The sequence below is a fragment of the Natrix helvetica genome (genome assembly GCF_964273705.1).
Source record: "Natrix helvetica genome assembly, chromosome: 5".
NCBI classification, from domain to species: Eukaryota; Metazoa; Chordata; class Lepidosauria; order Squamata; family Natricidae; genus Natrix; species Natrix helvetica.
The window spans coordinates 67,633,706-67,653,702 of record NC_138551.1 but is presented as its reverse complement, the minus strand read 5'-3'; the positions used below and the strand labels follow the sequence as shown (position 1 = coordinate 67,653,702).

The window sequence follows — 19,997 nt, the reverse complement described above, 5'->3', positions numbered from 1 at the left end:
ATGCATTGGTGTCCAAAATGCATTATCTTTTATAGTTCTGCAAACTATATGGATTATGCAGTCTTAATTTTAGACTTGTCTTACATAGGGGACAGAAAAGTGAATGATTATTTAGAATGAGGGTTCCAGCTGAGTGGGCCCAGAAAACTTGAACCCATTCTGATTGTAGAAAGAGTCTGTAGCGAAACCATCAAAATTTAATAGAAATCACAGCTGGAGAGAAATCTTCTTGCCAAATAGGATGAGCTTTTTCATTTTTTTTCCTTGCAAAAAATTGTTTTATTTTAGCTTCACTGCTGTAATTAAGGGGCACCTTACTCTAATTCCATTACCAAAAAGGTCGTTGAACCAGCAGAGTCTCCTTGTAGCTCCCACTGGGAGCGTATGAAAGAGACAATATATTAAATATGTTTAGGAAATTAAGAGAGATGGGATAGGAAAAATAGAAAATGTGTGGAAGGGGGAAAACTCAATCTCTATTTCAGGAACAATACTGTAGCAATTTAAGAAGTACCTTCCTAGTGTCAACTGAGGTACGATCAGCTTGGTATTTTATAACACAATGAGCAGATTGAGATGTGTGATCTACTTCTGTTTTCTAGCAGACTCCTGAGATTCACTATCAGAAAAAAATGCAAATTAATCATTCTGGGAATAGACAATTAAAATTGTAGAAAAGAGCATATCTGAACTTGAGCTCAGCCTAAGAATATATTTTCAGCTCCAGAACAGATGTCTGTTTATGTCTTTACACATAAAAACACATGCTAATTTTTTCTCAACCACCTTCATTTTAGCAGCTTGAGTATTGTTATTGGTATGAGAGAAAGCTAATTTGTTATAATAATGGATCCAAATTTATTTTCTGCCCATTCATCATAGTTAATGATATCAAATGTTATTTGAGCTCCAATCTTGGTGAAACCAAATTAGCACCATTAGCACTAAATTTATAGTTTTGGAAAGTTATTCTTTAATTTGTCTTTTTTTATTATTATCAAATTAGGGAGGAGCGATCATTTTCTCTCATACAATATATTAAAATAACTTGGCTGGCAAAATGCCTTTGGGTTGCCTTGGTTGATAGGAAAGACACCATGCTGATGGATTTTCAGGCCTTTTAGGTTAGCAATTCAGCACACCCAAACAGTATATTCAAATAATTCCTTAATTCCCATACCTATTCAAAAGTATACAAGAATAAGCATGCATAAGGGCTAACATAAGGTTAGAGCAGGGCAGTTAAATCTGATTATTCCAATTTACTTAGAAAAGTACTGTACAGGTGAACTTCAAAGTTTATTATAGAAAAGGGAAGTCACAAGCCAGACAGTTTTGGGTGATTGATATTTCTTCATGAAGAATACCATAAATGTTGGTTGAATAGGTTTTTTTTTAAAAAATCCTCAAACTTAAGCATATGACTTTGGCGTTTTAATAAAATTACATGTTAAAATGGACTGACATTGCCACCAGTATCACCTTCATCTCCTTCTGTTTCTAAGTAGCATAAAGCCAGTTCTGGGCTTCACTGGGAAATATGACTCTGGCAAAATACATATATCTTTTGACAGGAAGCCCAGCTGCTTTCTCCTGGGTAAACCGTACAGAAGAGTCTCAGTTCCAAAGATCTAGGCTTATTCATCCATTTTACATTGGAATCTCAATAATCAGTCATTTGGGTTAATGGCCATTAATTTGTCTTTTGTTCCGAATCAGATTACATCGTTCACTAATCTTCTCACATTTCCACTCCAAGAAACTTAACAAAAAGCTACATAAATTGCGATAAATTTCTGCCTCCAAAATAGAGAAAGCCTATCTGTAGTCGAATATCTGAGTCAAACAGTGAGCTGCTGCAATATGTTTATGAAATAAATTACACCAGTAATGTATCTTTTATGAAGCGTACCTTAATTCTTGACAATTATTTCCCCAGTGGCTTTCTTAAAGTTGTAGCATGTACAATCTTGTACTGTGGAAATGGAAATGAAATGTCAGTGCTGCTTAGGAAGGCTTTGATTTGTAATCACAGGTAGTCTTGTTAGAAAAAAAAAATGACATGATTAAAAACAGTTTAGGGAGCAAGCAAGTGAAGAGGCTAATGATCGTACACAGTTTTTTAGTCATGGTGAGACAGCACTACTTCTTTGAAATGTAAAAGTATAATGAATTCGATCCTTTAATTTAAAAAAAAATTGCTGTTTTGTAAATAACACAAGGAGTGTGAAAAGGTATACCATGCATGGTTTGCAATTGGTTTTCCTTTTCTTAATTTTTAATAGATGCACATGGATTCTCAGGAAGCAACAGAAAGCAAAGCAGGAGAGACAAATACCACGAACTTGCATCTGCTTCCTTTCTGGAGCAATCATCTAAAAAAGAATTAATAATAAATGGTAGGATTTCTTTGAAAGACAAACATCCACCCAAAGGTACATCAGAGTCCAACGAGAGAAAAGCTCAAGTTTTCCAAAACCACAAGTTTTCTGATCTTGCACACCACATCAAGGTATCATCAAAATCATTATTGGATGAAAATGATTGTAACGGGAAAGTTCCATGCTCCAAAGGTAAGCATAGCTTCAGTTATAAGGAAAATTTTTTTACATTATAATTAAATGGCATACTATTGTACTAGGAGGTTTCTCTGCAACTGTCTGCTTTGAAATGTTTGCATTGGAATGCAATGGATTCCCATGCATTTATATAAAGCCAAGATGTTGTCAATGGTCTTTAGCAGAAACTTTCATCAACCCCTTCATAAAGTTTCAGTTTGTTCATCAATCCACAAACATTTATTATATGAAATAATTTAATAAATGCTATTTTCAGTAATATTCAACTATTACTACTACTACTACTAATTATAATAATAACAACATAATAGGTCAAGACTCTAGAAAGAGTGCAGAGAAGAACAGCAAAGAGGATTAGGGGACTGGAGGCTAAAACATATGAAGAATGGCTGTAGGAATTGGGTATGTCTAGTTTAATGGAAAGAAGGTTTAGGAGTGACAGGATAACAATGTTCCAATATCTAAGGGACTGATACAAAGAAGAGAAGGGGGTCAACCTATTCTTAAAGCATCTGAAGGCAGAAAAAAAGCAATGGATGGAAACTAATCAAGGAGAGAACCAACCTAGAACTAAGAAATTTCCTGACAGTTAGAACAATTAAATCAGCGGAATGACTTGCCTCTAGAAACTGGGGGTGCTCCAACACTGGAGGTTGTTATGAAGAGATTGGACAACCATTTGTCCAAAATACTATAGGGTTTTCCTACTTGAGTAGGGGTTTGGACTAGAAAATCTCCAAATTCCCTTCCAACTCTTTTATTATGTTAATACCCCACTGAGGCACTAACTTGACATGGATACGAGAGGTTCAGCCATACTGGAAAGGTCTCATCAGAGATTCCTTCAGAGGAACCATACAAAGAATGTATGTCTTATGAACAATATGATGAAAGGAAATTTACAGTAGCCCATACTGGATCAGCCATTGCATAAGTCAGCAAGGACCATGCTAGATGTTGGATTCTATGGACCTCTGGTCACCAATGGTCTACAGGGCTCAGGAGTATTGGCTGAGCAACCAGGACCAGCAGCTGCAACACTATTGAAACAGAAGTTGTTTACCCGTTGCAAATACAGAAATATACAAAGGTTGAAAACAAAGAAATAATCATCTCTTATCACAAACCAAATATAACAGTAGAAGGATATCTCAAAAGAATGTACCAGTTTTGGAAATAACAACATCCAGAATCAGAAATAACAGAACAAGGGTATTGGATCATCATCGATTTATACAAAATAAAGTATTCATTGAAACAGAATTAGAAGAAATGCAAAGGTCTATCCATGGTGAAGAAAAGAAAGCTTGCCAGAAGTAACTCAGACTGTAGAGGCAAACCAGGGAGAGTTTGCAGTAGAGAAAGTCAGCACATTATGAAACCAGGGACCCTGTCCTCTGCTTTCTCCTCAGAAAGAATAAAGACATCTAAAAAAAAGATTTGAAACAAAGAATAATTGAACAAGTAGAACAGAATTCCCTAACCTTTCCAGCTTTGCAGACCGGTGTGGGGCAGAGGAGGTGGTTCAAGGCAAGCGGCGGGCAAGCTCAAGTGTGTGTACACAGCTCCATTTACGCAAGTGGCATGCATGCATGCACATTGCCTGCACAAATGGAGCACACAAATGCTTGCCCACTCCTCGTGCAAGTGAGGATGCATGCATGCATTCGCCCACCACTTCAGATGGCCCAATTCTGAACAACTTACAGACTGGTAGTGGGCCATGGCTCAGTTGGGGATCCCTGATCTAGAACAGCACAAAAGGACAGAAAGAGGTTGCCTGCATTGAAGTTTGTTCCAAAGAAATAGCACAAGTATTAAATGATGCCAATACCATAATATCAAATATAAGACTCAGCTCACTACAAAGAACGACCCAAGTATTGTATAGCACAGCTGCTGTTATAATGGAATATCTTGGATACAAAATCAAAAATCAAGAAGAAGAGCTATACAGTGCACCACAAACATGGAAATTGCCCAAAGAACAAAATATCTATTCCTAATTGATAAGATGATTTTGGAAAATTGCAAGAGGAAGGAGACCAATTTAAATGAACCTTGGAGTGATTATAACAAAGCATTTGACTCCTTGCCACATGACTGGATACTCAGGTACCTAAAATAACAGGTCAGTAAAAATAAGAAAAGTGTTGTGCCAAGACATCAATATAGCCAAGATATTGCAATGGAGGTTGGATTAAACAAATATGCCATCCTTACTATCAACCAGGGAAACAAAGAAATCTGGAATGAGGATCCTTTATGGAAATAATATCAACAGCCTACGTGAAGAAACTACAAATATCTGTCCCTTCTTACAACTGACAACATCAAGGATACCAAAGTTAGGAAGGTTAGTAGTGAATATATCATGAGAGTGAAGAAGATATTAAAAGTCCAAACACAGTGGAGGAAATATCAAACAATTAACACCTGGGCAATTCCATTCATTAGATACACAGTTGGAGTTGTGGACTGGACTCAAGCAGAACTAAAAGCCCTGGATAAGATGACCAGAAAAAATAATTACAATGAATCATGCCTTTCAACCCCACAGCAATGTTGGCAGACTTTACTTACCAAGGAAACTAGATGAGCATGGAATGCTGCAAGTGCACCAGTGAGTTGAAGGAGAAATAAAGATATTGGAAGAGTATCTGAAGTGAGGAAGCTGCATTGAAGCTAGTATACCATTGAGACCAAAAGCATACAGAGAATCCATCCCAGAATTGAGAAGACAGCAACAGACAGTAAATGCAGACTCTGCAAAGAAGCTGAAGAAACAGTTGACCATCTAGCTAGCTACTGCAAGAAGACTGAACAGACTGACTACAACAACGGCATGACACAATAGCAAAAGGTGCATTGGAAGAACTGCAAGAAATACCATTTGCCTGCAAGCAATAACTAGTGGGAACTACAAAATAATCCAAGCAACTATCAATGAAGTACCGTATTTTTAGCCCTATAAGACGCACTTTTTTACTCCAAAAAAGAGGGTAAAAATCTGGGTGCGTCTTATACACCGAATGTAGCCACCTGGGTCATCTAAAAATGGGGGACATAAAATTGTTCTTAAACTGCTGTTAACTTTATACAGTTGATATAAAATATTTTACTACAGTATTTGGTTCAGAATCTTTTTTTTCTAGATTTTCCTCCTTTAAAATTGGGTGCGTCTTATATTCCGGAGCGTCTTATAGGGCGAAAAATATGGTATTGTATACTGTTCCCAAAAAGGTGCGGAACACATTGTTTATTTGCTGGTCTGAAAAAGTTTCTAGTATGTACAAATACAACAATTTCTTTCTGCAACTGGCTCTCTGAAACAATGTGCTAGGTTTATTGTCAGTTTGGCAAGAAAGGGACATCAATGATGCTTTATTTGTTATTCTAATTAAACCTGCATTTTTAGTGAGAGGCCCGTATAGTATTTTGTAAATGGCTATTTGAATTTCAGATACAACTTCCTCTCTGAATTAATAAATTAAGCGAGAAAATGTTGATCATAAAAGAACACTTAATCGGGATAATAAATAATGAAAACAATTTAAAAATCTGACTAGATTAATTTATAATGAATTGTTATCGTGTTTTAATATTTATTTTATTAGTTTCTCATCTATTAGTAATAGCACTTTAGGGGGTATAATTGCCAGAGAAAGAATAATCCAGAATATAAACATATTCTATCCATCATTAGTGAAGCAACTAAAGTTAGATCAAAACATTCCATATGTGATGCTATGAGTAGACATGCGTAATTGGTGTAGAAGTATATTATAAACTGTTGAATTCTTTGATAATGTTCCACCCCACTGACCACCTCACTTACATTGTAGTAGATGAACATTTGTATTAAGTACAGTTTCTGAAAGTATGCTGGTGAATGTTGCATGCAACATGGCACTTGCTTTTCAAACGAGCTTCCATCAGAGGAATTCACATTTTAAAAGCTGGATAAAATGCTGAATGTCAAAGGATTAAAGTAACATTATCTGCATCAAAATAAGTTGTTGCAATTTTCATTAGTTGTTACATAAATTAGAGGTTGGATATAAAGCCTTTAAGTTATAAGAATTTGCAAACATAAATCATTAGGACAATTTACAGTTCAAAACAAATGAGAACTGCTAGTCTAGGATATTGCCTAATTAAAGTGAAATGGGTAGTAAAATAAATAGGATTTTTCAAGGGTGAAGTGCTCTGAAGTCTGATACTGATTCGCTTCGCGCGCATGTGTGTTGAAGCGAACCGGTAGCAGACTTCAGAGAATTTCACCCCTGAAGGTAAGTAGAAAAGCAGGAGGGGGGGATAGCTGTGCGCGCAATTTAGATTCGCTAGAAAGCAGGATTTCCTGCTTTCTAGCGAATATAAATCGTGGGGCACAGTTGATTGTCACACAGCTGGTCGTCGGAACTTTTATATTTATATTTAATTTATAGTTATAGTTAGTTATAGTTATAGTTATAGTTATATATTATTTATTTATTTAACCAACCAAGTATGAAACAACATATATATGTATAAACATGATTTTGGATACATGAAATGGATACAAATAAAAAGAAACATTAGGACAGGAACGGTAGGCACATTGGTGTGCTTATGCACGCCCCTTACAGACCTCTTAGGAATGGGGTTAGGTCGACAGTAGACAGTCTAAGGTTAAAGTTTTGGGGGTAGCATTTCACCTCTGGGATTTTTAGCAATTCTCACATTTCTGGTTAGAAATGATTAAAAGTAGCTGCCAACAGTATGAACTGCAGGGTGAACTTTCTGATTCACATCTCTTCCTCCAAGAATTTTCTTAGGGGACTCCGCATTATTACTTCTTCCTTCTTTGGTTGGTTAGAGGATTTCAGCCTCAAGAGGTCCCAGAATATAAGGATACAAGAATGTAAAATTGTCCCTGCTGGGTTAAATCCCCTCACTGTAGTTAGGATGCCTCTGCAATGGGACCCAACCAGGAGATAGAGTACATACCTCTGATGTTATTATCCTCCAGCAATTTATACCTGAATTTTGCAAGTTAATTATTTGCTATATGAAGAAGTGCTTTCTTTGCTTGCCCTGTATCTGCTTCTAAAGAGGTTCATTGGACAATAATTCTTCAGTCCGAATGTTCTGAAGAACAAAGGAGAACTTCTCTCTCTTTGCTGTGTCTCCATTCATGCATGGTTTTATATCTTTTGATCGTGTACCACACTCCCACCCAACATCTTTCTTTCAGGCTAGACAGTAGCATAGAGAAGGCACTTAATGTGTCTTGTTTTTTTAATCTGGAGAACCAAACTGTATGCAGCAATTTATATATGAACATACCATAAGGACATTACAGTGTTGGCATTTTTATTTTCAGTTGCTTTCCTAATGATCCATAGCATGCAGTTTGCCTTTTTCACAGCTGCTGCATATAGAATTGGCATCTCCTGGGTGCTAGTCACCATAATACACCATTTTTTTTTCTGGTTAGTTACAGACATCTCAGAAGCTAGAGGCCTTTTGCCCTAATCTGTTTCACTTTAGACCTACTTGAACAGAACAGCATCTGCCATCAGGGTGACTGTTCATCCAGTTTAAAGAGGTCGTTCTACAGCTATTCTGGAGAGGCTTAGAGATCAATAAAGTAACATGATAGCATCTGCCTTTAGACTCTTCTATTTAAAAGACGTAATATGCAGCGTACCAAAAAAAAGAGTGTTGGGGAGGAAGAAAGCAATAAAGACAAATGAAAATCACACTTCTTATAATGGCTTGATGGAAACAAGTCAATAGGTCTGAGTGAATGCTTTGGGGGGGGGGGAGGCTAGTAGAATCTGGCCTCAGCAAGCAGATGGAAAACTATTTCTTCTATTGCCTTCTCTTTCTGTGCTCAGAAATAACCTGAAAGGATTTTGAAATATACAATATATAGATTCTGTCTTTTCATTTTCTCCTGGTGTATAATTAGTTAAATACAATAGGCCTGGTATACACCCAGATTTAGTGGATCTCCAGCTGAAGGAAAACTTTCGCAATGCTTTTTGCTTATTTATGAAACTTTGTGTGATTTGACTTCCAGGGTTAAGCAAGCACAAAACTCTACATTCTCTACTCAACAACTTCAAGTATATATTTCTTTTATAGATGCCTTCTGGGTTTGAAAATATCTAGAAGAATCGAAAAACAAATTGGCTACCATCCCTTAATAAATAAGCCTTTCTGTCTTTATTAGGTGATTACAAATTATATGGGTCAGCCAGCCATTCCAAAGAACATAAGATAAATGTGAAGAAAGAGATGGTCAATAGGTTAACCACCTCTGCAGCCCATGAACCAGATGTTCCTCGTGAGAAATATGAAGCTTTCCAACATTCAGAGATCTGCTTTGAGCCTGAGAAAATTCCTGCAAGCCCACTGACTCTCAGGGTAAAATATCCACATTCCCTGCTAACTCTTCATATGGTTATTAATATGCTTATTTCCTTGGAAATCTACTAGGGGTAAAAAGATATTTATTGCTCCTATGTTTTTTTAAAAGCACCAAAACAATAGTTTTATGAAAGTGCTCTTATTGCTGAGAAGCAGTAAGCAATTTGCTTACATGATACACTGAGAACTGAATTTGGAAATGACTTATCTAGTATCCTGGTTTATGCATGCTAATATTTGTGTATATTGTATACTTTTTCTTACCATCTCCCTCTTCATTATTTACAGTTATTATTAATTTGATAATTCCCCTTAACTGCAGAAGATTAGGTGAATTCATATCCTAGGATTTCTATGCAACTAGCTCTGGGAAAATATCTCTCTTCCTCAAATTCAGAATACTGAATATTTTTGACAGAGCAATTATGTAAAGAAGATGGATACACATGTGGTTACAGCCATAATCTGTCCCCTGTGAGGTTGGGGGAGGGATCTTTGGCTTTTGAATTATATTAAGTATATTTTAGTGTTTACATTACAATTCCTAGGTCTTTTTTTATCCTCAAAATAGCAGAAAACCAACTAATTTTCAGTAATAGGGGTTGAAGCAGGCTCAGGGGATTATTTTATGTGTGGTCCTGGGAATTTGAGCTGGTTTTAAATAGCACATGCAAAATATAGTCCATTCAAGTATTAGACTTGCATAAGATATGCAAGATTGAATAAAGGGACCAGGCCTTGTATGCCTACGTGTTTCTTATTTCTTTATATTTAGTGGGCTCTCACCCAATCTACCATTTTTGGAGTTCTGCAATGAGTTTTTACTTGCATTAACTTCAGGAAAACCATGTTGGTTATACACAAGCTTCTATTCAAATTCCCAGTGTAAGTATTATTGGAACATAGGAAATTGAAGACATTTCACGTCCTCTTCAATTCTTTATTATTGTTTTCTTATTTTATTGTAAGCCATCTGGAATTGCTTTGGATAGTGAGATGGGCAGCATAAAACTTTTATAAACAAATAAATAAAATATCCTACTAGAACAAAATGAACAAATTTGATTAAGGAATATGTGCACAGCACTGGTTATCTTCTCTTATATATGTGGCAAAAGCCAGTACCCATTTTTCTATGAAGTTGCACAGTCTACATTGCCAAAAGATGCCCCATTACAGTCACTGCATCTAGAATTTCAGATGACTGATTTGAAAAGAAAACGTCCTGATCCTTTCCTGGGACGATAGAAAAATATCACTAAGGGTGACCGAATGATGTCCTCTTTATTTCTGCTTATTTCAGGAGGCCCTGGAAGTTCACAAGCCTCATTTTATTTCCCACTCACAAGAACGATTAAAAAAACTTGAACACATAGTACAACTGAGGAAAGCACAACAAAGTGAGGATTTGGGGAAAAAACAAGGAACTGCTCTATCCTGCAAGCTTTTCCCTACTCCCATTACAAGTAAGAAGAAACAATACACTGTTCCTCATCCACTGAGTGGTAAGTTGAGTAAGCTCCATTAAGTCGTCTGCAAAATTTGTCTTTTGTCTTATGCATGCATGCTACTCTTTGCCACATTTTTGAAACTGTGCGTTATTGCTTTCACTGTTGGTGATATGGCTAAATATCACATTCATTTTTATTTATTTACTTATTTGCTCTTTTATGTATTGACAAATTTAAACAGTAGCAGTTTCCAATGTAATAGATGTACTGTAAAATCCCAACTAAAAGCCAAAATAAAACCCCCGTTTAAAAAAAAAATTAAAAGGAAATTGTTGGCTTATATTGATGTATTAATCTATAACCCCTTAAATTCTTTGCAATGAATTGATTTTGCTCTCCTTTTCCCATCCACTGTTTCCATAAGGGGGAATTATTTTGCCTCACAATATATTTTAGGGTAGGATAGACACTATGATACCTTTAGGTTCCAGTGTGCTCAAGGATATTTCCCTCTCCACACCCATTTCAATTATAATTTTTCTGATGAAATGGAGGAGAAAATTAAAGTAGAGCACAAATCTGTAGCGTCATCTGTATTGACAAAAATGTTCCTGGGACACACTCGTACTCACATGCTATAGGTCCCATAAACATTGGTTGAATGGAAATGATTGATGGTTGCAATCCAGACATTTGTTTAGAAATATGTCCATCTTCCTGGGGGGAAACAGACAAAGGCAAGCAGGGCAATCAAGTCTATAGTGGGAGTGAGGGGGAGCTCAAGAGATTGACAAGGACTCCTTCACCAGATGTGATGGTATGTGGGAATGATCCTGGGATATAGGGGCAAGCCTAGCAGTGGTTGGATAAGAGGCAGCTCAATTGGGGAAAAGCATAGGAAATGTTTTGGAAGACACCCGTTCTGATTTTCTAGAAACAAAAAAGAGCGAAAGGCAGAAATGCTTTCAATCCTGTGAGATTTTGTTTAATGTAACCTTATAATAAAATGTTCCCAGGTTTGCTTGTGGTCTGGACTACCTTGAAGGCTAACAGCCATCTTGGAAAATATTTCTCCCCTCCTCTTGTTTTAGTCTGTCTAAGATGCTTTTCAAGTGGAAATACTCTGAAGGCTGATTTACTAGGGACAGTCTCTCCAAAAACACTCCTGTAGGGATTGATTTATCTCTTCTCAGACCATTTCCCAGGCTGGAGACCTTCCTCCTGCCTCTTAAGAGCATTCCCACATTGTCAGAGTTTTGGCAACATGACTAGTATTATAAGATAAACCCCAGGAGCATAACACAGCACATAGAGCCTTAAGACAATTAACAGCGGTTTATATATACAGAAATATACGTGGTAGATGAAAATCCCTTACTACCCAGCTCCGACACAAGGAGAGAATGGACATCACGACGAGAGTGAAACACCCTCTAATGACCACCTATATATATAGACTTGTGTGGACCTCCCATCAGAGTCTTAAAAGGGTTATATCATAGCTGCAATGAATCAGCCTCATTGCATCAATCTTGCCTTACATTGAATCAGCTTACTGATTACAACTTACAACCTTTCATCAGCTGGCAGCCATTAAATCCTCAGTACCTTGACATACATACCATTACATCAGGTAAATCCCCTTCACATCAATTGTTACACTGTGGTTGGCCTCATTCCCCAGGGCAACCATTTTATGAGAGTGTCTATAACATTCTTCTAAAATTCCAGATACCTGCATGGCCCATTAAAATTGTTTGTCCCTAGCATATTTGGACAAATTAACTATCTTTAACCTACCTAGCTCTTGTATGCTGACATGATTGTTAATTATTGTTATCTGGAAGTTGTCTTATAATTTGTACATTCATTAAGGTATTAGAAACATGTTTTAAAACTACTTATTTTAAAACAAAGTATAAGAACAGCCTTTCATTTCTTAACAGCTGAACAACAGACATACAAAGGATAGAATCTTAAGATAGTTGTTATTCAGATTTACTTACAATCTGAAAACATTCTTCTACTTTCCCTGGAATCTGGGTAAATACTCACTGATATGGCTTGTAGTTATAACTCCTGAAATTCTGTTTTTGCTGGGTAAAATAAGACAAAAGACATGGATAAAAGGATGGCAAGAATGCTTGAATATTGAGTATTTGTTTCTTATGTTTAGAAGCTCTGATACTTATGGTTTCATCTGGTGAGTCCTGAGCAGTTTTAGATTAATTGATCTTGTTGCTTTAAATTGTTTTTGAAAGCTTTTGTTTTGAAAAGTTATTTAAATGGATAGATTGTTCAGTGGAGAATAAACCACATGCTGGCTGGAGGTAATGGACGTTGAAGCCATATCAGGTCAAGCTGTTGATGGATTAGCTAGAAATCACCTTATAAGGGCATCTTGTCTCTGTTCAGTAGCTGAACCAATACTTTCTGCCTTAGATGCTGTTCAAGTTGAAATACTCTGAAGGCTGATTTTCATCTGAGACTGCTGGAGCTTTGTAATTTTAGTGGGAAAGCTGCTTCCCCATAGGAAATAACTCTTATCTCATTGCTCCTTCCTGTTCTTGAGATTCTGCTTCTCTTGGGTCCTGTAAGATGCATGTTGACTTGTCAATATTCCATTTTCTCCTGATGAAAGAAATGTCCTTCTGGGTTCGGCTCCAAGTGGGGAAAAAGACACTGGAGACATGGAGGCTGCTTAGAAAGATGGTTTTAATGGTGGACAGCGTCACATGGCTTGAGTCCTGAACAGAAAAAGGTGATCACATGCTTCAATGTTGGTGGAGAAAAAAAGAAGGCAGGCTGAGATGCTAAGTCCCTGGTTTTATGCCCTCTCTGGCCTTTGATCTTGATCTTGTATTCTGATTGGTTGTCAGACTCCCATGGGGCCATGCAGGGGCAAATCTCTAGGCCAGTGATGGCAAACCTATGGCACACATGCCACAGGTGGCACATGGAGCCATTTGCCAGGGCATGCGAGGCGCTGCCCTGTCAGCTGGCCAGCGCGCATGCGTACGCTGGCCAGCTGAGTTCACCCCTTTTTAAAGCCATTTTTGCTCTCCCCAGGCTCCAGAGGCTTTATAGGAGCCTGGGGAGGGTGAAAAGGAGTGAGAACAATTAATCAGTGGAACAGCTTGCCTCCAGAAGTTGTGAATGCCCCAACACTGGAAGTCTTTAAGAAGATGTTGGATAGCTATTTGTCTGAAACGGTATAGGGTTTCCTGCCTAGGCAGGGGGTTGGACTAGAAGACCTCCAAGGTCCCTTCCAACTCTACTATTGTATTGTATTGTATTGTATTGTATTGTAAAAGTGCCTCCCCCCGCCCCCCGGAGGCTTCATGAGCTTCCCTGAAGCCTCCGGAGCGCAAACACCCAGCCCTACAGGCAAATCGGAAGTTCGGGAGCGGAAGACCTGAAGGTCCCTGAAGCCTCCGGAGGGCTTCCGGGGGGGGAGGCTGTTTTTGCCCTCCCCAAGCGCCTATAAAGCCTCTGGAGCCTGGAGAGGGTGAAAAAAGCATGCAAAAAATGGGGGGTCGCATCTGTAGTGTGCGCATGTGCACTGGGGGGGTTGCGCATTGCATTATGGGTGTGGTACACCCACACACAACCCCCCTGCTCTCCCCCCACTTATGGCACGCGAGCCAAAAAAGGTTCGCCATCGCTGCTCTAGGCTGTGTTTTGAATCCAGGTTTGGTTGAGTTCTCAGATGCCATGTGGGGAGTTGGGTAAAGGGCCAATATTATCATGCCTTAATCCCATCCCCCTGGAGCTGAAGGGGAGAACTCTTTATTATGTAAAGAGACTGGCTTGGCCACCTTAATGGCCCGTTGACAAAGTGGGTGGAGGCAGGAAGTTACAGGGAGCTATTCTCTCTTTAAAACATGTTTCTTCCTTTTCACATCCAGGGAATTTTCAATATTTCCTAGGATATTTCATTTTTCTGGGAGAGGGCTAGGTGATAACTTCCTACACTCCTCAGCAGCCTTAGCAGATCCAGCCCTTGAGAAATTGCCAGTATCCTCTTTCTTTATTGCACGGGAACAGCTTTATGTAAATCAAGGCTTTTTCTATTATTATGGTTGGTCACATTGTCAGCCAAATGTTGAGATTGGGTTTGGTACCTTTAACTACCTATCAAGTCTTTCCCAAGGACCTGAGAGAGGCAGATGTTGTTGAAAGTATTGCTGTAGGATGTAAGCTGTTCCAACTAAAGGTGCCTTTTGCAATTGACTGATGGTGATTTTGTCAATGCCAGTGGTGTTCAAGCGGTGCTCCAGATGTTTTGAGATTGCACCCAAGGCGCTCATTACTATTGCTACTGTGTTTGCTTTCTTTTACCACAGCGATTCTATTTGCAGGTCTTTAATATTTTGTGATTTTTCTCCCATTCTTTCTCTTCTCTTCTGCTGTCTCCAGCAGAACATCCAATATCCATTTTTTTGTCTTTCTTATCAACAATTATTGAATCTGGAATGTTATGAGGCAGTTGCTGGCCAGTTTGAATTGTATATGTGATTGGCTGGATATGTCCAGTATAGATTTAAATAAAATATATCATTACATGAGCTCAGGAAACCTTCGAGTTCTGCAGAACATTTTGTTTTGTAACAGCAAAGAAACTAGACAATAAAGAGGTGAAGTAAATGCTGGATCCTTCAGAGCAGGTTCCAGCTGGATCAAATCCAGTAAATCTATTCTTTCGTAAAAATAATGAACATATTATTTCAGACAGGCACGTTTACCAAAAATGTACTATTTGAGAATGTCTTCTTCTCTATCATTGGTGTGGAGATTAGGGAGGGGGTTTAATTGTTGCAGGATCTGAAATAACTAAGAGCAGGGCAGTTATTTTTGTTCCTTGTTTTCAGAACATTATTCTCAAACTGTTTTTAAGAATAGGGGAGTGGAATTGGCATTATCTTGCTTCAGCATTTTTCTTTTCGTTTCAAGTAGATTGGGTCATCTAAAAGCACCTCTCTCATCTAAACAGAACATCCAAATAATCTGTTTCCTAGAAGAGGACCATTCAGGCATTATTCCTATATCAGAAAATCATTACTGGGTGTTCCCTAGAGATAGACAAACTATTTCCAGGAAATCCGTAATATTTAAATGCCCCTGACATTTAAAGAGTAGATTGGTTATTCTCTGCCATTTATTCTGTGGCTAGAAATATTGTTCTTAGAGAAATAGAAATGTCTTTGGCTAAAATATTAAATGAGTAAATACTTAAATTGTTCTTTAAAAAGAGAAAGTCTTGCTTGGCTCTATTTTTCTGGATTGCTGGATCTGTTGTGGCTTTCCCAACATTGTAGGATACTACTTCATATATGAATAGCATGGGTGATCTCCCTCAGTTATCATGAATTATGATGTCACAATATAGTGATGCAAATTAGATTTAACTATGAGATGATGTCCTGCAGGCAGATAAAGAAAATGCAATCATAAAATGTGCAGTTTTGTAAGAAGCCTAAAACATAACCAAAAAATATGAAGACTGCTGCATACTGAACTAAGTGAATACTTTAATTAAGATTTCCTCTGTAACTTCATTGTATGTGCAGGTTTGCATTCAACTGCTACATGTCTCAGGTACATCAGTTCTGCTAAGTAAAATTCATGTTTATATAAGAATTTTAAACATACATTTTTAGTTTGGCTCACAAAAGTTTTTAATGGAGCTAATGTTGTAATGGAAATATTTAAACTAGATATCCAAATGTTTGTCCCTTAAAAATTAAGTTCCTGAAAATACTGGGAAGTAGCAACATGTTTTAAATAATTTATGATGACAAGCAAACACTTTTAAATTAAAAATGATTCAGCATAGTGCTAGACTATATCATAAAGGAAATATTTAAATCATGGTACCATCTTCCATATAGTTTAAAAAGCATCAACAAACTATTTCTTGCTTCACTAATAATATCTGTCAGAAGAAATCTGTTCGGGAAGGAAAGGGCAACATTAATATATGAATTAATCTCTCAGATTTATTCGTGTAAAATTAATCTTGTCAGATTAATTAGTTTAAAAACCAATCATGTCAGTTGACTGACCCTCCCAGTCCATTCATAAATGCAGTGTGGGATTCAGCTGCATGGAAGCAAGGCCATGTAATTTAGGTTTAAGCATAAGATGAGACAGAACAAAGTTTTTGGTTCATGTTGTCTCTGGATTATGGTTGTAGGCTAAAAGATGACTTTCTGTAACTCAAATAGTAATTTAACAAATTGTGCTACATTCCTAGAAAAATTGGGAGTCCTATCTGTGATTTTTGAACCAATATGGAATGGAATCCTAAGACTTGAAGAAAAATTCAATAGGATATTTGCTCCTTTAAAACAGGGGTGTCAAACTTGCGGTCTGCGGGCCAGATGCATCACACGCTGGCCACGCTGAACCCCTATTTAGTGAAGGGGAAAAGTTGTAATACGTCATGTGATGACAACATGACGCCATAAGTTTGACACCCATGTTCTATAATGACAATATTATTCCATAGAATTCTCATATTCTCATTCTCTCTCTCTCTCTCTCTCTCTCTCTCTCTCTCGCAAAATACATTTTCTGGCTCATATAGTTGGTTAGATTCAAATTGCCTTATGAAGGATTGGTGTATGTTTGGTTAGATTATCTTTGTATTTATATATTTCATTGGATTGTCTTTGTGCCTTTTAGTCTGTTTACAGTGCTCTTGATTTCTGAAACTAACGTTTATACAAAGTAAGAAATAAAACTGATTAAGGAGTATAACCCTACATCTAAACCTAACAAAAGAAACCTTTGTGGCAATTTCTGGGTTTGCACAGTGTGATGCAGAGGTTAAAACACAGATTTGTTTGACTGCATGGAGACAGGATGTCTAAAGGAAGAAATGAATAGAAGATGATTCAGGATCTCTTGAATTCCCAATCATTCTAACAGTAGCAACAGTGTTTTAACTTTTCCCACTAAATTAGACTGCTGAAATAGAAGAAAAAAGTTAAGGAAAATAGGAGTTGAATTTGCTTTCTGCGTAATGAGGTCGGTTCAATTCTATGTACTTTGACACTACATAGCTTTCACCAAACAGTTCTTCATAAAGCAATTTAAATCTAATTTTCACTTCTTCTGACTGCAAGACACAGAATGTTCAGGGAACAACATAAACCAACCAAAGATCACACCCAGCTAGCCAGTAACAGAAAACTCCAAAATCTAATTCAGTCAGTGCCACAGTCCATGAGATATTTCAGGTTCTGGAGCCACAGACATCTCTGTCACATTTCATAGAAAATGAATATAAATACATTAGAAGCTTTTAATTAATCAATTAATTAAGGGTCATGCATAAGCTCACCATCGTGCCTACCATTCCTGTCCTAATATTTCTTTGTATTCGTATTCATCTCATGTATACATAATCATATTTATATCTGTTATCTAATTCATGCTTGACAAAATAAATAAATAAATAAAATCTTCCACATACAGCCTTCCCCCACATTTTCATCTCTTGTTGAGTGTGCTTGTCTAATTATTTGGAAATAAATTCTGCATAGTTCCTAGGAAGGGCTGTTCTGTTACATTTAAAAGCCTCTTCCCAACTATGATCTTAAAATGACAGCAAGCTGGCATTTTTATAAAGAATAAGGAATCAAGAGGTAAAGTCTCCATTTATTTACCCATAACTCTGATGACTACATGCACATATTTTCGTAGTTTACTTGGCAGCAATATGGCATTGATTTGCCATTGGGTCTCTTTTTCACTGCAGTTTAGGCCTCTGATATTTGCTGTACTTCCCATATAAGTACTGACAAAGTTTGATATTGCTTAGTTTTTCAATCATCCAAGCTCAACTCAAAGCTACTAAATACGCAATCAAGTTATTGATTTATATTCAACATGTATGAGCTGTTCTAACTGCTACATACAATTCCCTTAATCAAATATTTATTTTTAATCAAATATTTTAATAAAACATTTTAATAAAACATTGTAAAATATATTTCCATTTATAAAATTTCTTTTACATACATACATACATACATACATACATACATACATACATACATACATACATACATACCTTAATGGATTAATTGTAAGACCCAATGAGCAAGTCTAAGACCTTTTCTATATTCATATTTAAGCTTTAGTTTGTTTAATGCAATTCTGCCTGAAATGCAAGACAGAGCACCCAGCACTCCTGTTTCAACAACCATGTGGGGCATGCTGGACTGAAGAATCATGAACTGGATTAAAATGTTCATGCAGTTTCATACCAGAGAGGGAAATTCGGAGGTCTCCCTAATTCAATCCAATTCAACTGCTCCATTGTGGTTCTTGATGGCCTGGACACAGTACTGCCTGCAGGTTTAAATACAAGTGCAGACTATTTTCATAGAATCATAGAATTGAAAGGGACCATAGCAGTCATCTAGTTCAAACCTCTTTTCTGTGCATGATTAACATTTCTCTGCCAGCTGACCAACCTCTGTTTGAAGATCTTTAATGAAGAATTCACTATATCATGTGGCAGCTTGTTCCACTGGCTGGCAGTGCATACAATCTAGACCAGGGGTGTCCACCTCATGTCGTCACAATGGTGTCACGTGACGTATTGAGACTTCTTTCCCCTTCGCTAAACCAGGCATAGGCGTGGCCAGCACGTGACACATCTGGCCTGTGAACCGAGAGTTTGACAGCCCTGATCTAGACATTCCACTAACCTGTAGTTATTTACCTGCTTCCTGATAGTTTTAACACATTGGCTCTGATTGTGCCTTCTGGAGAACAGAGAACATGTCTATTTCTTCTTCTGTGACAGTCCTTAAGATATTTGAAACCTGCTTGCTATAATTTTTCTCATTCTCCAGAAAGAGAATGTCATTGAAAAAAACTTTACTTTTGAGGAGTAAATGACACAATTTGGAAATAGTTTTAATGCAAAAAACTCATAGCTTCTTACATTAAAAGGAAAGAAAATCTATTTTGCTGTGCTTGACTTTGTAACTTCAGTAAACCCTTGTTCATTTGTAATTCAGCAGAAAAGAGAGGAGTAGTCACTGAATCTTTATTTCTCCGCTGATGGAATGTGGCAAGAGAAATCCCTACAGGAAAGAGTTTCAAGGTGCCCCTGCTATAGTTACAAATTGACAGAATTCTAGAGATGATTCACCACCTGTTTCAAAGAGTCTATTGCTAACTCTTTGATTAAGCAAAAGCAGATACAGTACTGGGAAAGTCACTTCTTTGTCCCCTTTATTCCAGCAGTCGACTAATCCTCAAAATATTGAGAGCTTAATTGGGAAAAATGATATTATTTATCCTGCTACCATTATAAGCAGGGCATAAAGAAAATGATGTGAGGAATAATGGCTTGGATCCTAAGAGGGAAAAAAATGTCATAGGAATTTTCAGTGTTCCGTTGCCTTTGTCCCTAGAGGTTCTCTAGATAAAGTGTAAATATATTTTAGGATTCAGTCTCTATTGGTTGGTTGATCGATTGATTAATTATGTGCCACCAAGTTGTGTTTCAACCTTTAGCAACTACATG

General features: G+C 37.2%; 1 protein-coding gene and 1 long non-coding RNA gene across 4 annotated transcripts in view; one reads left to right on the top strand and one right to left on the bottom strand.

Moving 5' to 3' along the window:
* Positions 1-19,997, top strand: part of LOC309392387 ((E2-independent) E3 ubiquitin-conjugating enzyme FATS) — a gene marked incomplete at its 5' end in the record, with an annotated part of 122,057 nt that overhangs the window by 84,267 nt on the left and 17,793 nt on the right. The window contains 4 exons of one of the 3 annotated variants that reach the window (XR_014175436.1): positions 2,286-2,573; positions 8,800-8,993; positions 10,300-10,501; positions 12,394-12,490. Coding sequence is in view for 2 of the 3 variants with exons in the window: in XM_081953568.1 (XP_081809694.1) it covers positions 2,286-2,573; positions 8,800-8,993; positions 10,300-10,501 (684 nt within the window). The remainder of the gene's footprint in view (positions 1-2,285; positions 2,574-8,799; positions 8,994-10,299; positions 10,502-12,393; positions 12,491-19,997) is intronic. The other 2 variants (XM_081953568.1, XM_081953569.1) reach the window with 2 other exon arrangements.
* On the bottom strand, positions 518-12,069 carry LOC309393352. Its single transcript, XR_014175576.1, has 3 exons — positions 11,826-12,069; positions 1,913-1,975; positions 518-619 (listed from the first exon to the last, which is right to left on the bottom strand). It is a non-coding gene; the product is annotated as an uncharacterized lncRNA (long non-coding RNA).